Here is a 21,694-nt window from a genome sequence, read left to right as displayed (position 1 = left end):
TGTCACCCCTGGGAGACTTACATTATGCACCTGGCTCCCAACTTCAGTCTGGCACAGCCCTGAAACTCGCGGGCATTTGAGGAGTAAAAAACTGGATGGGCTCAATCCTGTTTCTATATCTCTCTTTCAAATAAATAAAAGCTTTTTTAAAAAGAGATTGTGTATACACACACAAACACACACAAAAGAATATTATTCAGCCTTAAAAATGGAGTTCTTGGCTGGCGCCGCGGCTCAATAGGCTAATCCTCCGCCTGCGGCGCCAGCACACCCGGTTCTAGACCCGGTCGGGGCGGGGCGCCGGATTCTGTCCTGGTTGCCCCTTCCAGACCAGCTCTCTGCTATGGCCCAGGAGTGCAGTGGAGGATGGCCCAAGTGCTTGGGCCCTGCACCCCATGGGAGACCAGAAGCAGCACCTGGCTCCTGGCTTCAGATCAGCGCAGTGCGCCGGCCGCTGCGTGCCAGCCGCTGTGGCCATTGGAGGGTGAACCAACAGCAAAGGAAGACCTTTCTCCCTGTGTCTCTCTCTCACTGTCCACTCTGCCTGTCAAAAAAAAAAAAAAAAAATTGAGTTCTTGGGCTATCATTGTAGTCCAGCAGGGTTAAGTCACCACCTGCAACACTGGCATCCAATAAGGGCACCAATTCAAGTCCCAGCTGCTCCGCTTCCAATCCAGCTCCCTGCTAATGCACCTGGGAAAGCAGCAGATGGCCCAAAGTTGGCCTTGCCACCCCCATGTATGTGTGTGTGGAGATCCGAATGGAGTCCCAGGCTTCTGGCTTCAGCATGGCCCAGCCCCAGCCATTGTAGCCATTTGGGGAGTGAGCCAGCAGATTAAAAATCTCTGTGTCGCTCCGTCTCTCTAGTTCTGCCTTTCAACTAAATAAATAAATCTTAAAAAGGGGGGGGAGGGCAGCACCATGGCTCACTTGGCTAATCCTCCACCTGCGGCGCCGGCACCCCGGGTTCTAGTCCTGGTTGGGGCGCCGGATTCTGTCCCGGCTGCCCCTCTTCCAGTCCAGCTCTCTGTTGTGGCCCGGGAGTGCAGTGGAGGATGGCCCAGGTCCTTGGGCCCTGCACCCACATGGGAGACCAGGAGGAGGCACCTGGCTCCTGGCTTCGGATCGGCGCAGTGCGCCAGCCGCAGCACACCAGCTGCAGCGGCCACTTGGGGGGTGAACCAACAGAAAGGAAGACCTTTCTCTCTGTCTCTCTCACTCACTGTCTAACTCTGCCTGTCCAAAAAAAAAAAAAAAAAAAATCTTGCCATTTGCCTCAGCACAAATGGGATTATGCTAAATGAAATAAACCAGACACAGAAAGTCAAACATTATAAGATCTCACTGATAACTAGAATGGGATAGATAGATCTTTTTTTAAAAAGCTCAAATACAAAGAATGAAACAATAGTTACTGTGAGAGGAGAAAGGGGAGACTGAGGTAAAAAAAAAAAAAAAGCTAGCAGATATTCAGGATGAAACCCAGGACTCACAGCACACTAGGACAACACTTAACAAGGGAAATACCAAAGATGCTATACCAGGTAGTACAGGCACATACTAAGGACACGGAATGCTAAGAGTTATTTCTGCCTTAAAGTCTCAGTCTTACTATAACTTTAAATTGTCACCAATTGATTCAAAGAATGGTAACCACCACGAAAATGAGTGCTTCTTCTACGAGCTTTATTCAGAAAAGTCTGGAATGGAGCTGGCACTCCATCAATGGACACCTCCCCAGCAGAACCTGTTTCAAAGATCCCTAGGTCTAAGTTTTAATCCTAGACTTACTTCTATCCCCCACCCAACAGTACCCAATGTCCCTCCCATGGCCCAGTCACTTGGGCTAGCAATTAACATCATGCTAAAAACACTGAGCTAACAAGACACTTGACAAGTTAAATCTGCTAAAATACATGTTTGCTGAGCCTATCCACTGTGCACTCCAAATTAAAAACAATCCATTTTTGGATTATCTGAGTTACTTACCTTTCATTAACCTGACAGGTTTAATGCACTCAAGTAAGTGGCTCTGGGTATTGCTAGTACTACCCATACTAACAGTGATTTTAAAAAATTTTTTTTCAAGATTTATTTATTTTGGAAGAGCTACAGAGAGGGAGCGAGAAAAAGGGAGAGAGATCGTCCATCTACTGGTTCACTCCCAGATGACCACAACAGCCAGGCTAGGCCAGTCCAAAGCCAGGAGCTTCTTCCAGGTCTCCCATATAGGTGCAGGGGCCCAAACAGTTGGGCCATCTTCCATTGCTTTCCCAGGAAATTAGCAGGAAGATGGACTGGAAGTGGAACAGCTGGGACACAAATCAACACCCATATGGGATGCCAGCATCACAGGCAGTGGCTTTACCTGCTACGCCACAACATCAGCCCCAATAAAATATTTTATTTTTCCAACTAACATAAATAAAAATATATGGGGCCTGTGCTGTGGCATAGTGGGTTAAGCTGCCACCTGCAGTGCCGGTATCCCATATGAGCACCGGTTCCACTCCCAGCTGCTCCACTTCCAACCCAGCTCTCTGCTATGGCCTGGGAAAGCAGTAGAAGATGGCCCAAGTCCTTGGGCCCCTGCACCCACGCGGGAGACCCGGAGGAAGCTCCTGGCTTCAGATTGGGACAGCTCCAGCCGTTGCAGCCAGTTGGGGAGTGAACCAGTGGATGGAAGACCTCTCTCTCTCTCTCCTTCTTTCTCTATGTTGACTCTTTCAAATAAATAAATAGATCTTAAAAAAAATTGGTTTCAATGGGATCTGATATCAACCCATAGATACATACAGTAAATAAGTTGAAAGATTCATCTAGAGTCAGCAACCCACTTGAAAGATCAATACCAGAAAAACATGTATATGGTCTGCAAAGCAGAAAAATATTTTCAATAATCCCACTGGCATAGTGCTCACATCTTGCTTGTAATCTCTCCAATTATTAACAAGCTCAGTGATCTGGAATTTCAAGACCACTCTGTAATTGATTCTGTTGATTTCTCACAACTTGTGAACAGTTGGCATCAACAAATGCTTGTTGAACTTCATCTGATTACTTGTAGAATACTACACAGTTTACTGCAATGACTTTCAAAGTTGAATAGCTACATGCTGCTCTGGCTCAAGTCAGGGCAGATACCAGCACCCGTGTAACAGAGTGTGACGATGAAGCAATGGCAGTAACCCAAGGAAGAAGTGCTAAGAGGGACAGGAAACAGGAAGAGAGCAAAGATAAGACTACTAACAAACAGAATCCACAGAGCTTTGCAGCTCACTGGACGTTATAAATAGTACCAGAGAACACGCGGTCTCCTATGTCCAAACGTCAGTAGAATGTTTAGTTTTTAATTTCTAGCAATTACTTGCTTTCTTAAGTGCTTAGGATCTGGGCCTCTCACTGATTTCCACTGAACACTATTCACCACACTGGAGGTGCTTCAGGGCAGAGGTCAGTCCAGTGACTGGTATCCCAAACACTCAGATCAGTGTACACAGTGGTTACAAATGCTGAACGAATGCTTTGCGCCGTTTGTCTCTTCTTTCCGCAGTTCTCGTCTCTCTGCCCTTCTGTGCATTTCTCTCTGTATGCTTGTCTCTATATTCTGCATGGCCATTCATCACTGTCCACCCACTCACTTCTCCCCTCACCTTCATCTCTTCTAATACTGGCCATTATAGAACTTAACAGGGACAGCTCTATGTGCAGCGGGTTAAAGCCAGGGCCTGCAGCGCCGTCATCCCAGGGGGCACTAGTTTGACTACCAGCTGCTCCACTTCCAATCCAGCTCCCTGCTAATGGCCTGGGAAAGCAGTGGACGATGGCCCCAGTGCTTGGGCCCCTGCACTCACTGGGAGACCCAGAAGAGGCTCCTGGCTTTGGCCCAGTAGTTGTGGCCATTTGGGGAGTGAACCAGCGAATGGAAGATCTCTGTCTCTGCTTTTCTCTGTAACCCTGCCTTTCAAATAAATAAAACAAATCTTAAAAAAAAAAAAAAACTAACATACTTTTATTTGCTTCATGTATTGAACTGAAGTTGATCATTTTTGTTCTTAAGTTTTGTAGACCTTTTTACCTTTTTTTATTTATTTATTTACTTATTTTGACAGATAGGTATTTCCCATCTGCTGGTTCACTCTCCAAATGCTCACAACAGCAGGAACTGGGCCAGGCTGAAGCCAGGAAACAGGAACCCAATCCAGGTCTTCCATGTGGATGACAGGACCCAAATACAAAAGCCATTACCTAATTCCTCCCGAGGTGAACACTAGCAGGAAGCTGGAATCTGGACTCAAATCTAGGCCCTCCCATCTGGGATGTGGGCAGTACAAGTCTGTTTTAAAAGAACTGCACCAAACACCTGCCCTGAGAACAGCATTGTTAATTTCTCTTAAAATTATTTTTAGTTAATGATCTCCAACTTTTTGTTTTAAACACCGACCATAAAAATACATATATATATATATAAAAAAAAAAAACAGCCGGCGCCGCGGCTCAATAGGCTAATCCTCCGCCTGCGGCGCCGGCACACCGGGTTCTAGACCCGGTCGGGGCGGGGCGCCGGATTCTGTCCTGGTTGCCCCTCTTCCAGGCCAGCTCTCTGCTATGGCCCAGGAGTGCAGTGGAGGATGGCCCAAGTGCTTGGGCCCTGCACCCCATGGGAGACCAGGAGAAGCACCTGGTTCCTGGCTTCGGATCAGCGCCATGCGCCGGCCATTGGAGGGTGAACCAACAGTAAAGGAAGACCTTTCTCTGTCTCTCTCTCACTGTCCACTCTGCCTGTCAAAAAATTTAAAATTAAAATTAAAAAAAAAAAAAGACCTCCTCTTGTTCTAGAAGGAAAAGTAAGGAGCCTAACAGATTTTTGTGTTGGGAGAGTATTTAACTCTGTGGACACTGCAAAGGGGAGCGAGGGGGTGCTCGGGCACTAGTGAGAAGAAAAAGGAAAACGCTAAAAACTGAAAGTTGCCCAATTGCGAGCAGAGCTCTGAAGAGGAGACTGAGGAAGAAGTGAAAACGGCAGAGTGCAGCCTATACTTTTATTCCACTACCCAAACCCCCAGAACGCAGCTGAAAGTGTTAACACTGAACACCTCTCAGTGCCAAACACCCCCCCTTCGAGTTCCTTAATGTTGAAACTTCGTGCTGTAGCTGTAATGAGAAGAAAAACGACCCTTTCGCCATAGAAACCCCTGCCCGGGCGCCCTTGGCCATCACGGAAGGTGTAAGCGCTGTTCCGTGTTAGCTGTACACCCTGCAGGTTCCCGGTCGACACCCACTTCCACCCCCAAATCACTCAGCAAAACATCATTTCAGAACTCAAGCCGTGAGAGACGCGATCCTCTCCCCCCTCGTGTTCCTTAGAGCGCTTCATTTCTCCAACCTCTCCACCCATAAACGTTTTACTTCTGATCATCCAAAAACGGACGATAAAATCCACTGAAAACCATGTCGACGCCTACCCCTCGGTTTTGTGTACAATGTAGGTTTGTCTCCCAACAGAAGTCAACCAAAAAAAAAAAGGCTTTAAAGAACAGTAACGATGCTGCAATGCGAGATCCTGACACAGGAAACCTCTAAGTTTCTTTGAATTGTTTTTGCTCAAGAAACCCACGACTCTTACTCAGCGAAGGAAATGATCGTAACAAGGCAGGGACCGAATGTGTGCATTGGAAGACCAAGGACCAGACACATGGGTGTCACCCTTACAGGATCCTACTACACAGAGGCACGGGGCGACCGCAGCCCCAGAGACCCGAGGAAGCTGCCCTGGGACACAGAAGAGCCGCACATCGCCACGCTGCCCACCCCCGACGACCACATCAGAAAGCAGCGCTCCTACAGAAGGCCGTGGTGGCCAGGAAACCTGCTGCGGGCACCCGGCACGGACACGGGGTCCACACGTTCCAGGTCATGTCAGTAAGACCCCGGTTCTGTGAAAGAAGCCCACGCTGCGTGAGCGTGCACACAGCGCTCGCCCTCTCCCGGCGGGGCAGGCCCACACAGGTGCAGAAGGCAACGGAGGAAGACCCAAGAGGGGGCACCCACGCCCCTCGCCCGGCCCGCAGCGCGCGCAAAGGCGCGCCGCTTCCCGGGCTGCGGCGGCGGAGGGCCGGTCCTCGCCCACCCAGGCGAGCCGCACAGCCCTCAGCCCCGGCCCGGCGCTCTCGTTCCCTCCGGAGGACACGCGAAGACGCACCCCAGCCCCTCACCGGCGCGCCGCGGCCACCGGCACCGAGGCGCACGCCCTCACCTGGCAGAAGCACCTCTGCGCCGCCGTCTCCGGCGGCTGCTGCCCGCCGCGGCCCGCGCCCAGCAGCCACACGGCGCCCAGCAGGCCGATCAGGAAGCCCCGGCCGCGGCCCATAGCCGCTCCGCCAGCTCGTCGCCCGCGCCTCAGCGTCCCCAGCACCCGGGCGCAGGCCGCGCGCCCTCAGATGAAGCCCGCACGGGCCGGCCCCCGGCGGCGCCCCACCTCCGGGCCGCCTCCCCGGCCCGCCCTCGGCTCTCCCGCCTCTCAGCGGCCGCCACCTCCCAGCGGAGCCTGCGGACGTGCCGCGGCGCCCGCGCCGGCCGCCGGGGCCTGGGGCCGGCTTCCTTCCCGGCGCGTGAGGCTGACGCACCGGCCCGCTCCCCGGCCCGCCCCCCGGAACCCGGATCGCTCCGGCCCCGCGGACGCCGGGCGGCGCACGCGCGCGCCCACACCCCGCGCGGGAGTCGGGGTCTTTCCCGCTGCGGGAGCGCGAGCCCGAGCCCCGGGGGCCGGTGTTTTGGTGATGGGCTCCGCCCCACCCCGCGCAATGCAAGGAAATCAAACGGAACCAATTACGTGTCCGCCGTGACTCTGGCGGCCTTAAAGCGGAAAGGAATCTGTAGGGAATCTCTGATCCGGGCTGTAAATGTAATGTCGATTTTTCTAGGAGCCACATCCAAAGAGCAACAAGAAACAGGTGGCATTTATTTTTAAAATATATTTAACCTAATGCGTGCAAAATAGTAGTTCAAAATGTCATCGATACTGCATTTATTCATAGAATGGTTTCCTTTTTTTTTTTTTTTAATTTGAAATCCAGTGTGTGTGTTATAGGCACTAAACACATTTCATAGCCAAATGTGGCAAGGGCCCGCTGTAGTCGAGAACAGCCTCTCATTTCCCAGAGAGGAGGTGATGTGAGCAGGTGACAGAGCCAGGGCCTCGGATGCCTGGTCCTGAGCATGTAGCACTCAGCCAGGGAATTGTCAGCACTTTTAAGAAGAAATTGAGGCCGGCGCCACGGCTCACTTGGCTAATCCTTCGCCTGGGGGTTCTAGTCCCGGTTGGGGCGCCGGTTCTGCCCCAGTTGCTCCTCTTTCAGTCCAGCTCTCTGTTGTGGCCTGGAAGGCAGTGGAGGATAGCCCGGGTCCTTGGGCCCTGCACCCGCAAGGGAGACCAGGAGGAAGCACCTGGCTCCTGGCTTCAGATGGAGGGGGAGGGGGAGGGGGAGAGGGAGGAGGAAGAAGAAGAAGAAATTGAGCCAGGCTGCTTGGCTCCTGAGGAAGAGGAAGAAGAGGAAGAAGAAACTGAGCCAGGCTGCTTGGCTCCTGATCTAGCTAATGCACCTGGGAAGGCAGTGGAAGATGCCCCAATCCTGTGGGCCCCTGGCTTCTACCTGGCCCAGACCTTCCTGTTGCAGCCATTCGGGGAGTGAACCTGTCGATGGAAACTCTCTCTCTCTCTCTCTCTCTCTCTCCATTTCTGCCTTTCAAATTAATAAATAAATGGTTTTTTAAAAAAGCACTGAGATATATCTTACTGTAAGGCCTATGGCTCTCCACTACTGCCCGGTGGACTGGCACATGGTTAAAAGTCACCAACCCATCTGAGATCCCGGTGGGCCCAGTGAACCCTGATTCTAATATCTGCACTGTGCTACACAATCCCACAATCCCACCTCCACCTGGAAGCTTCATTACTCCTGTCCACAGGGCTCACCGAGCCTTCCCCGTCACACTCTCCGTCTTGTAAGTGGTCGTCCTGTTTCCTCTTCACCCAGCAATGAACTGAAGGCCCTGCCAGATTGAACTTGACTTTGGAGAGGTAAAGATGTTTCAAGGTCCAGTCCCTGTGCACAGAGGACACTCATGGAACCCAGTGAGAAAACTTCTCTAAAAATTACTTCTAACTGACAAATAATAATTGTGTATTTTTATTCAGTACAATGTGCTTTGATCTACATACACATTGCAGAGAGATTAAATTGAGCTAATGAACATATTTACCACCTCACTACTTATCATCTTTGTGGTAGGATCATTATAAATCGATTCTTTCAGCAATTTCAAAATATGAGCAGACATTATTGTTAACTTTAGTTACCTCGCAGTTCAAAAGATCACTAAAGTGTTCTCTCCCGTTTCCCCAATCCCAACCCCAACCCTACTCTACCTGCTGCCCTCATTCCCCTGCTAAGCACCTTTCTATCCTGTTTCTACGTGATCAGTTTTTTCTAAATTCTACATGTAAGTAGGATCATATAATATTTGTCTCTCTGTGCCCTCTTCATGTAGCAAAAAACCCTCCAGTTGTGATCTACATTGTTGTAAATGACATAATGTCCTTTTTCTTAAGGCTGTACAATATTTTGTATATATATGTATATATGTACACCCCATATTCTTCATCTGTTCATCCACTATTGGACCCCTAGCTTGGCTATGATGAGTAATGCTGAAATTAACATGAGAATATAAGGATCACTTCTCGGCCTTTTGCCTAAGATCAAGTGAGAATGTAAGAAACTGAAATCAACAGCAAAACAAACTAACATGAGACTATAAGGAAAGAAAATCAATAGCAAAGCAACAATTTGATTTTTAAAATGTACAAAAAAGGGGCAGCATTGTGAGCCAGCAGGTTAAGCCACAGCTTGCAATCCCAGCATGCTACATTGGTGCGCTGGTTCTAACCCGGCTGTTCTACCTCCAATCCAGCTTCCTGTGAATGTGCCTGTGAAGACAGTAGAGGACAGCCTAAGTGCCTGGGCCCTTGACACCCATATGAGGCACCAGAATGGAATGCCTGGCTACAGAAATCAGCATGGCCCAGCCCTGGCTGTTGGGGCCATTTGAGGAATGAACCAGCAGATGGACAATCCCTCTTTCTCAGTCTCAGTCTCTGTCTCCCTCTCCTTCTGTGAGTCACTGTGCCTTTAAATAAATAAATAAATAAATGACAAAGAAGGAGAACAGAATGGCCAACAGCACTCAGCAGCAGGGAAATGCAAATCAGAACCACAATTAGATCACCTCACACCTGTTTGCTGGGCTATTTTCAAAAAGATGAATGATAACAAATGCTGAGGAGGATGTGCAGACAAGGGAACTCTTGTACACTGTTGGGGGAATGTAAATCAGCCAAGCTGTTTTGGAAAATAGTATGCAGGTTCCTAAAAAACTAGCAATAGAAATCCCATGAGGACCAGCAATCACCCTTCTGGGTGTGCGTATCCAAATGAATTGAAACTGGCAGATCACAGATAATGTGCACTCTCAAGCTCCTGTTAACATTAGTATGTAACCTTTTATGACATTTTCTCCTTCGTGTTTCCAACACAAAATGGTCCACTCTAAATTCCTGAAGCGGGGATTATGTCTCAAACATCCCTGAAGCTCCCACAGATCTTAATAAGACGCTCATCTTGGAACTCGTTTGCAGAGTAAATAAACATCGTTCGCATGGTCACAGTACTAATAACTGAAAATTAAGCCATCAAAACTGACAGTCACAATAAGAAACAGGGGGCACCAAGGGAATAAAGCCTCATGTTTCAGAAAAAGCAGGGAGCCGGCACTGTGGCATAGGGAGTAAAGTTGCCGCCTGCAGTGCTGCCATCCCGTATGGGCGCCGGTTTGAGTCCCAGCACTCCACTTCTGATCCAGCTCTCTGCTATAGCCTGGGACAGTAGTAGAAGATGACCCAAATCCTTGGGCCCATTCACCTGTGTGGGAGACCCAAGAAGAAGCTCCTGGCTCCTGGCTTCAGATCAGCTCAGTTCCGGCCATTTTGGCCAGCTGGGGAGTGAACCAGCAGATGGAAGACCTCTCCCTTTCTCTCTGCCTCTCCTTCTCTCTCTGTGTAACTCTGACTTTCAAATAAGTAAATAAAATCGTAAAAAAAAAAAAAAGCAATATCAGCATGAATCAGCTTAAGATTTCCTTTCCCCTGATGCAATGGCCTGTAACGTGGGGAGCTGGATGGCTTACAAGCTTCAATAATTCGATCATGGAAGTTTTATCCATAAAACACAAAATCTTGGGGCTGGCACTGTGGTATAGTGGGCTAAGCCTCCTTCTGTGGCACTGGCATCCTATATGGGTGCTGGTTCGAGTCCCGGCTACTCCACTTTGATCCAGCTCTCTGCTTGTGGCCTGAGAAAGCAGTGGAAGATGGCCCAAGTGCTTGGGCCTCTGCACCTGTATGGGAGACTGGAAGAAGCTCCTGGCTTTGGCTTTGGATCGACCTGGCTCTGGCCGTTGCAGCCATTCGGAGAGTGAACCAGAAAATGGAAGACCTTTTTCTCTGTCTCTTTTCTGTCTGTAACTTGCCTCTCAAATAAATAAATCTTTTTTAAAGATATTTATTTATTTATTTATGTGAAAGTCAGAGTTACACAGAGAGAGAGAGAGAGAGGGAGAGAGAGAGAGAGACAGAGGTCTTCCATCCAATTAGCCGCGACGGCCAGAGCTGCGCCGATCCAAAGCCAGGAGCTTCTGGGTCTCCCACATGGGTGCAGGGGCCCAAGGACTTGGGCCATCTTCCACTGCTTTTCCAGGCCGTAGCTGAAAGCTGGATCAGAAGTGGAGCAGCCGGGACTCAAACCGGTGCCCATATGGGATGCTGGCACTGCAGGTGGCAGCTTTACCTACTACACCACTGTACCAGCCCCATAAATAAATCTTAAAAAAAAAAAAAAAACAAAAAAAACAAAAACAAAAAAAAAACCAACTTGCCCAGAACAGCCTTCTAGTAAATAGGATCAGAAACAGCATCCATGTACAACAAATTTATTTACTTTATTTTCCTGCCAATTCATTTTTTCCTTCAGATTTGTAAGTGGGTCAAGAATATGGTACAGATGGCATTATACGTGTGTGTGACTATCGCTGAAGCTTCCCTGAGTGTCAGCCTTTCGTGTAAGTTGACTTCAAATGCACCTGCCCGGGAAGCCATCTTGTCTATCTTAGGGCCCATGAAATAAGTGATTAGTCATTCAATAACTACTTCAAGGGCACCCACAGGGCACAGTGTTCAACCTCTGATTCTGAAAGCCCAGCCTCCCACCTATTAGAAGCTCTCTAAACACCAGGAAATTTTTTAGAGATGAACCCGGTCACCAGCTTGTGATTCTAATACTAGTGATTACAGCCATAGCATGACGGAGACTTAGTGCACACAGCATTTCTTGACAGGATTCTGATTACTGGGCAAATAACAGCTATGATTATTTTCTTAATGACCAAAGCAGGAAATGACCTGAGCCCAATTTCTCAAAATGAGGCATGGAGATTTTGGTTAGAAGTTGCTCCGTGTCTAAACAATTTTTGGCATTGGATAGATGGGAAGAAAATAATTCAAAGGAAAAACTATGGTCAAGGAAGAAAGGCTAAGCAAAAGCCTAAAGAAAAGTACAGATATGTGATTAGACCCATCTATCTAATTAGTGTTTACAGGCTTTCGATGTGCACGTGGTACTGGTTGGACCATTCTCTCAAGGGGCCAGAATCACCTGAGGGGAGAAGTTCTGCCACTTCTGGTCTATATTCGCCTTCCCGACCCAGGGTTCCTGAACAATCACACTACACAGTCCCTGTCTTGACTTCTCAACTTCCCATTCACCCCTTAATCCACTGTGCAGTGTGGTTTTCAGCTCCGCCCTCCTGAAACTCCTCTCCAGGTGACATTCTTACTGCCAGACTGAGTAACCATTTGTCACCACATCTCTGCTGCATTTTGACAATGCCAGTTCTTTTCTGCTTCACTTTCCTATGCTGCCAAGGCTCCAAATTCTCCTTCTACTCCTCTGACTTACTGAATTGCCTCCTTCATGGTCTTGTCCCCAGACTCCCTCTGTGATGTAAGTGTTCCCCAGGATTCAGTCCCATGATCAGCGTCCACCCATACCCTCCCCTGGGGAAGCTTGCCGCATCTCAGGACTTTAAACACCTCCTCTAGATTCGTGACTCCCGAATCCACCAGGATACCTCAAAAAGTCTGTGGCAAGTGTAATTAAAGCGAAGTTTATTTTGATACGAAAATTTTGAAATCATACCTATGAAGGATCTTCAAAAAGTCTGTGGAAAAGGGTATTGGGAAGAAAAACCAATGGAGTTCAAAACATTTTTGCAACAAAAGAAACTTATCTTTCAATTACATTTTTCCCACAAACTTTTGAACTGCCCTATGTTTCCAATTCTGATCTCTCCCTTAAGAGTCAAATTCCAACTGTCGTTTAGATACACCTGTCTGGTTTTGTCAGATACATATGGCCACATATCTATTGTCGCTCCCCGTCTTCGTGGAGGAACGACACAGGACCCTACGCTGTTCTTTCGTCTGCTCGGCCCTCCCCGGGTTTGCTGCTGGTTCTTCCCGGGTTGGCTACTGTCCCTTCCACCTCCGTGGAAGGGCAGTTCCCCCTGGCCACATTCCCCACTTCCGCAGGGGAGCGGCACACCGCCGGCCGGCTCTCTCGGGGGCTGCACAGGTGTTCCCCTTAGATGTTCCCCTTAGATGTTCCTGGTGCATGCCGTCTCTCTCCTCCTTTATAGTCCTCCTCCGCCAATCCTAACTCGGCTGCCCACACGCCGAGTACGCTGCTCTCCAATCAGGAGCAAGTCCTACAGTTTATTGGCTGAACTGGAGGCAGCTGTGTAGAAGCTGTTTTCTTCTCTCCCAGCGCCATATTGTGGGAGAGCAGATGCATAGAATAAGTCTTAATTCCAGTAACTTAGTCTAGTCCGGTTGCTCCCCACATCTATCCCTTGGCACCTAGAAAACGGGAAGTCATCCTCAAGTTGCTTTACCTTCAATCTATTTCCTTAAAATTTATTCATCTGAAAGATAGAATGAACCTAACCTAGAGAGAAAGAAACACAGAGACAGGGACAACTCTGGTCCTCTGGCTCAACCCCTTATACCTAAAATGTCCAGAGTTTTGCCACACCAAAGCCAAGAACCAGGAACTCAATCCAGGTCTCCCAGGTGACAGGAAGGGACCCAATCATTTAAGCCATCACTGCTTGCCCTTCAGGGTGTGCACTAGCAGGAAAATGGAATCTGGACCTGGAGTTGGACATAGAACCCAGGTACTCCCACATGGATGCAGGCATGGCAACCAAGCAGGGTCACCATTGGGTCAAATGCTGGGCTCCTCATGATCTACGGATACCTCGAGTCCTGCCAGTCTGCCCTCTACACATAATCTTAACTGATTCCCTTTTATTTATCATTTTACCTAAGGACTTAACTCCAATCTCTATTGTCTCTCACCTGATTGCTTAGCCACATCCCCTAAGTGATCACCCAACTTCAGAAAACATCCCCTATACTACCCTGGTTTTTCAACATTATAAATCTGACCATGTGACACCTCTTTTAAAAGTCTTCAATCCTCCAGACTGTCTGAGGAATTAAGTCCCAGAGTCTCAGCATGATCCAACCCCACATACTCTCCAGCTTTGTCTCCAGCACCTCTCTACCTTGCAGTCCCTGAATGACGGACCCTTGCTCCGAATGTCTGGTTGATCCTGGCTTCTGTGTCTCTGCTCGTCTGGAAAGAATTTCTACTGAAATGCTTTCTCCCCTGTCCCAGCCCATACCACCCTCACTTCACCTTGCTTATTGCTTTAAGATTCAGCTGAGGCCCTGCTACTCATGTAAAATATTTCCTAACCCTTCCTTTGTAGTTCCCAAAGGTCTCATAATTGTACTTTCTCTTTTTAAAAAGATTTATTTATTTATTTGAAAGGCAACGTTACAGAGGGAGAAGGAGAGACAGAGAGAGGTCTTCCATTCACTGGTTCACTCCCTAGATGGCCACAATGGCCAGGGCTGGGCCATGCTGAAGCCAGGAGCCTGGAGCTTTACCCAGATCTTCCATGGGGGTTCAGGGGCCCACGCACTTGGGCCATCCTCCACTGCTTTCCCAGGCACATTAGCAGGGAGCTGGATTGGAAGTGGAGTAGCTGAGATTCAAACCAGAGCCCATACGGAATGCTGTGTCTCAGGTGGTAGCTTAACCCACTGTGCCACAATACCAGCCCCAACTGTACGTTCATACGCAATCTGTTGATGTACATGCTTTCCTCATTCAGCAGATGGCTAGAAAACTTGTTTCGTGTGCTCAGGTGCCTTGGCACTCACAACTCTGTATATGTTTCAGAAGACGATTTGAATGATTTAATGAATGCACAGTAAATTAACTAATTAACAAACCTGAAGAGATAATGACAGTCTGAGATGTCACAGGGTGAAGTGTGATGAAGAGTCAAATAATGCTGTACAGGCCAAGTGATCACGTTGGGCAGAAGTCATTTTGGTTGGGGAAGAGGTCAGAATTCAATTGGAATTCACAATAGAAAATTTCACAAAAATATGGATGTGGCAACGTAGGGGTTAAACTACCAACTGATTTACAAGGGGTAAAAAGTTATCTGACATTCAGTTAAAAAGCATTTCAAGGTCACAAATGCCTAGTTAAGAGGCAGGGATGACTACAACCTTAGGGACTCCAGATGGAGCACAATTCCAGGGAAAAGGGGGAGAGACTGATCTAGACTGGAGAGGCGAATTATACGAAGTCCTTCCAGGTTGAAAGTTAAAGTTCCTCCCCGGTCTCCAGACTACCTGTCCTGCTCAGCCCCAAAGCTGCAGACCATGGCCATACCTGGTTTTCACTCATCCTATCCCACCCAGCCCCTTCCTCCTCCATTCTAAAAGGGGACTGAAGATTCTTCTGGGAACAACCACTGAAATAAAATCCAGCAAAACAAGGGTGGGCATTTAGCACAGTAGTTGAAATGCCCCTTGGGATGCCTGCACCCCATATCAGACTCTCTGGGTATAAGCTCCACTCCCAGATTCTAGCTTCCTGGGAAGCAGAAGGTGACGGCCCAAGGAGTTGTGTCCCTACCACTCACTTGAGACTCTGTTCAGTTCCCAGCTTCTGACTTCAAACTTACCCAGAGCCCTGGTTGTTGTGGGGAGTGAACCAGTATATGTGAGATCTCTGTGTCTGTGTCTCTGTCTGCCTTTCAAATAAAGTTTAAAACATTTTTTAAAAAGTTGGATCTTCCCTCACAATAATTCCACTGCCTTTCTTCTTTTTCTTTTTAAGATTTTATTTATTTATTTGGGAGGTAGAGTAGCATACAGAGAGAGTGAGAGACAGAAAGGTCTTCCATCTGCTGGTTCACTCCCCAAATGGCAGCAACAGATGGAGTTGAGCTGATCTGAAGCTAAGAGCTTCTTCTGGGTCTCCCAAGTTGGTGCAGGGGCCCAAGTGCGTGGGCCATCTTCTATTGCTTTCCCAGGTCAGCAGCAGGGAGCTGGATCAGAAGAGGAGCAGCCGGGACTTGAACCAGCAGCCATGTGGGATGCTGGTTCCACAGGTGTCGCTCCCCCTCTTCGTGGAGGAGCAACACAGGACCCTGCGCTGTTCTTTCTGTCTGCTCGGCCCTCCCCGGGTTTGCTGCTGGTTCTTCCCGGGTTGGCTACTATCCCTTCCACCTCCGTGGAAGGGCAGTTCCCCCTGGCCGCATTCCCCACTTCCGCAGGGGAGCGGCACACCGCCGGCCGGCTCTCTGGGGGCTGCACGGGTTCCCTTAGATGTTCCCCATAGATGTTCCCGGTGCATGCCGTCTCTCTCCTCCTTTATAGTCCTCCTCCGCCAATCCCAACTCGGCTGAGTACGCTGCTCTCCAATCAGGAGCAAGTCCTACAGTTAATTGGTTGAACTGGAGGCAGCTGTGCGGAAGCTGTTTACTTCTCTCCCAGCGCCATATTGTGGGAGAGCAGATGCATAGAATAAGTCCTAATTCGAGCAACTTAGTCTAGTCCGGATTGCTCCCCACAGATCCCCCTTTCTTTTTATTTTTTGGCGTTGATACGCGCCTGTCTTCGGTGTCCCGCAGCACACACTCTGCTGTACTTGCTAGAGTTGCCACAGGCTCTTACAAGTCCTATCAATCAGGAAAACCGAATCCGGGTCCTCTCTTCGCCATTGTGAGGAGGTTTTTAGGCGCTGATGCGTGCCTGTGTTCGGTGCCCTGCAGCGCATGCTCTGCTCTGCTAGAACTGCCTGCAGGTGTTTACAAAACCTATCAGGCAAACCGAATCCAAGCCTTCTCATTGCCTTTTTGTGGGGAGGCCTTACTGATGTTAATTCGTGCCTGTCTTCAGTGACCTGCGGCTAGCCGCCCAGGTGCTCATCGCCTCACTAATCGGGCAGACCGAATCCAAGCCTTCTAATTGGCATGTTGAGGGGAGGCCTTATTTCTCTCTATTTCTCTATCTCCGGGCATTCCTATTTCTCCCATTTTACTTCTATCTTCCAGCATTCCTATTTCTCTCATCTTACTTCTAAAACTTCTGTTTCTCTTATCCCCGCAGCTTCCCGCTCTCATTCCATTTCTAAACTTCTGTTTTCTCTTATCCCCGCGGCTTCCCGGCGCCTCGCCCTGCCGGCAGCTTCACGGCTCCGCGCAGCTTCCCGGCGCCTCGCCCCGCCAGCGGGCTCCGCCCCGAGGCTGCTTCTCCGCGCCTCGCCGGCTCTGAGCCGCTTCAGCCCGCGCCTCATCTGCCCGGCTTCCCGGCTTTGCGCGGTCCGCGGTCTCCACGCTTAACCCTTTTGCGTCTGAACCACGGCCTACGCCAGCGTTCCCTATCTATTCACGCCCCGTGCTCTCTCTGCACGCGGCGGCTTCCGCGAGTAACACAGCGTAGCTTGCGTCTCCGCCACTAGGATTCAATCTAAGTTCCCCGGGCTAGCCTGGCGAATTCAACCCAGCGTACGTCTCCGCCCCACGATCTGGCTTCCCGTCCTTTGCTCCCCGGGCTAATCAGACGGATCCCAATCTGGCTTACGTCTCAGCTTCTGGTTTCAACTTTTCGCCCCCTATTCCCGGGCTAACCTGAGAACCCCAAAGTGGCTTTCGTTTCCGCCTTGGCCTGCCCCCCGCGGCTTCAATTTCCCTAACATTTTTCTCTACCCGGTATGTTTCCCCAAGCTTTCCTCCAACGATATTCCTCCCTCATTTCTCCTGGCCTCTCCCCACAGTCCGCGTCCGAGTCTGTTTGTTCTAGCTTTCACTTTCGCTTTCGACCTTAGAGATTCCTCCCAGCTTCCCCCCGTAGTCCGTATCCGAGTCTATGCCTAGGCTTTCAATAGCTTCTTCCGGCACCCTTTTCGTCCGGCTTTTCCCTAGGCTGTTTGCTAGTCTCTCTCTCCAGTATTTTCCCAGTTCTTCCCGTTTCTTTCCTCCTAAGTTTGCTATCCGTTCTAGGTTTCCTATCCGAGTTAAGTTTCCTATCCGACCTAGGTTTTCTATCCGAGTCACGGCACCATTATGTCGCTCCCCCTCTTCGTGGAGGAGCAACACAGAACCCTGCCTAGGCTTCACATCCGAGTCACGGCACCATTATGTCGCTCCCCCTCTTCGTGGAGGAGCAACACAGGACCCTGCGCTGTTCTTTCTGTCTGCTCGGCCCTCCCCGGGTTTGCTGCTGGTTCTTCCCGGGTTGGCTACTATCCCTTCCACCTCCGTGGAAGGGCAGTTCCCCCTGGCCGCATTCCCCACTTCCGCAGGGGAGCAGCACCCCGCCGGCCGGTTCTCTCGGGGGCTGCACGGGTTCCCTTAGATGTTCCCCATAGATGTTCCTGGTGCATGCCGTTTCTCTCCTCCTATATAGTCCTCTCCACCAATCCCAACTCGGCTGCCCACACGCCGAGCACGCCGCTCTCCTCCAATCAGGAGCAAGTCCTACAGTTAATTGGTTGAACTGGAGGCAGTTGTGCAGAAGCTGTTTACTTCTCTCCCAGCGCCATATTGTGGGAGAGCAGATGCATAGAATAAGTCCTAATTCGAGTAACTTAGTCTAGTCCGGATTGCTCCCCACACACAGGCAGAGGCCTAGCCTACTATGCCACAGCACTGGCCCCTCCATTGCCTTTTTATGTCACACTCACTCAATGATCAGAAAACCAAAGCTCACCAGATTGTTGGAGAAAGTCTCCAACTGGAAATAGATCAGAATAAATTGGAAAAAAAAAGAAACTTTGAGCAAAGAAAGCAAACAGAAAGCTATAATGAATATCCTCAAAGGCCTATGAACAGGATTTTATAGAAAGGAACTATAAAATAAGAAAGAGTTCTTAGAAACTATGCATATTAACCAAAGTAAAAAGTTTCAGTAGAGACACTGAGGAAGTCTCCTATAGCAGTAAACGAGAAAGAAAGGAAAACTTAGAGGATTACTTCAGGAGGACCACAGTCTGACTTACAATAAAAGCGCCACTATGAGAAAACATGAATATAGAGGAAATATTCAAAGAAGCAATTCAAGAAAAGAGCCAAAGTTGACAGCTGACTTCCTAGATTAAAAGGCCCACTGAGGGGCCGACTCTGTGGTTTAGTGGGTTAAGCTGCTGCCTGAAGTGCTGGATTATCATATGGGCACTGATCTGAGGTTTGAGTCCTGGCTGCTCCACTTCCCATCCATCTCCCTGGAAATGGCCTGGGAAAGCAGTAAAAGATGGCCCAAGAGTTTGGGTCCCTGCACCCATGTAGGAGGCCTGGAAGAAGCTCCTGGCACCTGGCTTCAGCTTGGGCCAACCCTGGCTGTTGTGGCCATTTGAGGAGTGAACCAGTGGATGGGAGACCTCTCTGTCTTTCCCTCTCTCTGTAATTCGGCTTTTCAAATAAATAAAAATAAATCTTTTTTAAAAGAGGGATGGAGCACTGAGTGGCAAATGCCCCTAAGAGATATAAAACTTTCAGAAAAGAAGACAAAAGGCCTGACCCCCTACAAAGAATTGAGAATCAGAAGGGCATTCTACAGGCACTGGAAGCTACAGGACAATGGAACAAGGCCTTCAAAATTCTGAGAGAATTCTACAGCCATGCAGTCAAGTAAGAGTGGAAGTGAGACATTTTTAGATATGCAAGGTCTCCAATAACATACATCTTTAAGTCTTTTCTCAGGAAATTGCTGAGAGGGTGTGATCTGGTCAAAGAAGTGAAACAGGAAAGGAAAAGACAGCACACAGAAGAGGAGTCACAGGCGTTGTAAGAAGAGAGCGGTGCAATGGACAGAGCCCAGAGAAGAGCCGGGAGATGAAGCCAACAGCAGAGTGTGTCTAGGTAAAAAATAGAACTGGAGGAATCCCTGTTGTGACTTTCTGAAAACCTCTATTCACAGAAAGCTTACAATTGTATTAAAAATTGGGGGAAGAATTGTTAGAGTCGACTGCCCGAAAAACGTCACCAAGAGACATCTCTTATGCAAACAGCAAGGGGAAGCTTTATTGATTATCCAGCATGCTGGGGCTGTCTGATCATACATGAACAGAGCAGCCCTGAATAACCAAAGGTTAGGGTTTATAAAGGCAAAAACCGCAAAACCGGGAAGGGGGGAAATACATGGTTGCTATGCACGGTTGCTATACACAGTTGCTAAAATCAAAAGAGAGTACATAAAATCAAAAGAGAGTATATGGTTACTGGGGTCAACATAACCTAAAACCTAAGTGAAATTAATATTTATCATAATCTTGACAATACCAGTTACAATATTACAATCAGCAATTAGGACTTGACATTAATGTAAGACACAGACAAATCACATCTTCATTATTAGCCCAGGTAACCCAGGTGTAACCTTTCTACTTTTAAGCTTGAGCAATCATGCTAGGGGGTTTTTGTGTGTTGCCAAGGGTGATGTAGTGCACTGCTATTGTCCGACTATTTGAGATCATAGTTTCAGACCAGAGTCTCACGGTGGGGGGTGCTGTCTCAGAATGGAGTCTCAAGTGCTCCAAAATGGAGTCCCTACTGTCAAGGTGCTACTTCACTCTGTCTTATTTTTACAGCTGTACCAGGAAGGTTTAAACCTGTAAGCTTAAGCTTAACTTTTTACACCTGCACATATACAATTTTAACTCTTCAGAATCAGTGATTAAAAACAAAATAAATGAAACACATTTTTTAAAATGAGGCAACTTTTACTTCCAGAGTTTTCAAGAAAGTTTTATAGCAAATGTAACCATAGTTTGCTGGACATTTATAGCCCCACAATTAAACTCATGTTGAAGAGTAATTTAACCAAAATTTGTACATACAGAGGTATCTCACAAAGTTCACAGAGATATATAATTAAATTATTTTGCTGCAAAAACTTCTTGAAACCCATGATTTTTTTTCCATAAGCCTTCTGAAGAACCCTCATATTAGATGAGTGGAGACAGGAGGCAGGGGAAGTGCCTGTTGGAATGACATAAGGGTACTTAATCTTTATGTTCCTAACTAGAAAGTCCAAAGATAAATCCCAAAATGTGTGTGTGTGTGTGCATGTGTGTGTGTGGGGGGGGCATAGCATTAAGACACTGTTAAAATACCCATGTCCCACATCAGAGAGCCGGGGTTACAGTCTAGGTTTTGGCTTGCCTGACTGCAGTTTCCTGTTAATGCACATGCTGGGAGGCAGGAGGGATGGCTCAAATGATCACATCCCTGCTATCCATGCTCGGAGGCCCAGATCAAGTTTCCAATTCCTGGCTTCAGGTCCCCAGAGCAAAGCTCCACCTGTTGTGGGCATCTTGGGAGTGAACCAGTAGATCAGAGCTCTTTTTCTGGTCTGTCTCTATCTCTTAAATAAATAAGAGAGAGAGAGAGAGAGAGAGAGAGAGAGAGACTGCAGTGCAAGCATGTTATTTAGAATTATGGAGGTAAATATAGAAGAAACAAGATTTGGTTTTTAATTTGATAGAAACACAGATGGAGCAAATGCTCCCATCTGCTGGCCACTGTTCAAATTCCTTAATGGCTGGGGCTGGTTCAGGCCCAAATGTGGGTTGGCAAGAATCCAGCCACTTGAGCCCTCACCACTACCTCAGAAGGGGCACATTCGCAGAAGCTGGACTTGAGTTGCAGCCAGGAAGCAAAACCAGGCACTCTGATGTGGGATACTAACCGCTAGGCAACACACTGCCCCAGTTCCTGGCTTCAGCCTGGCCCAGCCAAAGCTGTTGAGGGCAACTGGGGAGTGAACCACTGATGGGAGCTCTCTCTGTTTCTGCATCTTTCTTCTTTCAAATAAACAAAATCAATGAAAATTATACCAGTAAGTGCTCTTAAATATTTGTTGTATTGATCCAAGCTGAACTGTCTTTCCCTTCCCTGCCTGATCCTTTCCTCTTTAGTTCTTGATGTCAGAGGTGACATATTTTGGTCTGGATGGACCAGTCTGACCAGAGAAGTTGCAATGAGTGGGAGAAGGGACTATCCCTACGCCGTCCATTTTCTTTGTTTATTGTCTACCTCAAGACCCATAGTCAGAAACACAGAACACAGTACTTACAAGATTTAAAAAATGAATTTGCAAGCACCTTTTATGTGAAATTTGGTCATCGAGTCACATAAATTTGTACTTTATTTG

General features: G+C 48.4%; 1 protein-coding gene across 4 annotated transcripts in view; it reads right to left on the bottom strand.

The window, feature by feature from the left end:
* ERO1A (endoplasmic reticulum oxidoreductase 1 alpha) overlaps positions 1–6,776 on the bottom strand; it is a 50,918-nt gene extending 44,142 nt beyond the window's left edge. For all 4 annotated transcript variants that reach the window (XM_051822854.3, XM_051822858.3, XM_089309706.1 and 1 more), the window contains exon 1: positions 6,257–6,776. In XM_051822854.3, the coding sequence (XP_051678814.1) occupies positions 6,257–6,370 (114 nt within the window). In that variant the 5' untranslated portion in view covers positions 6,371–6,776. The remainder of the gene's footprint in view (positions 1–6,256) is intronic.
* Positions 6,777–21,694: the final 14,918 nt, after the last annotated feature.

This window comes from Oryctolagus cuniculus, chromosome 12 (genome assembly GCF_051225735.1).
Source record: "Oryctolagus cuniculus isolate XC-2025 breed Fujian yellow rabbit chromosome 12, ASM5122573v1, whole genome shotgun sequence".
NCBI classification, from domain to species: Eukaryota; Metazoa; Chordata; class Mammalia; order Lagomorpha; family Leporidae; genus Oryctolagus; species Oryctolagus cuniculus.
Note: the sequence above shows the minus strand (reverse complement) of the source record. Positions and strands in the feature narration are given on the sequence as shown.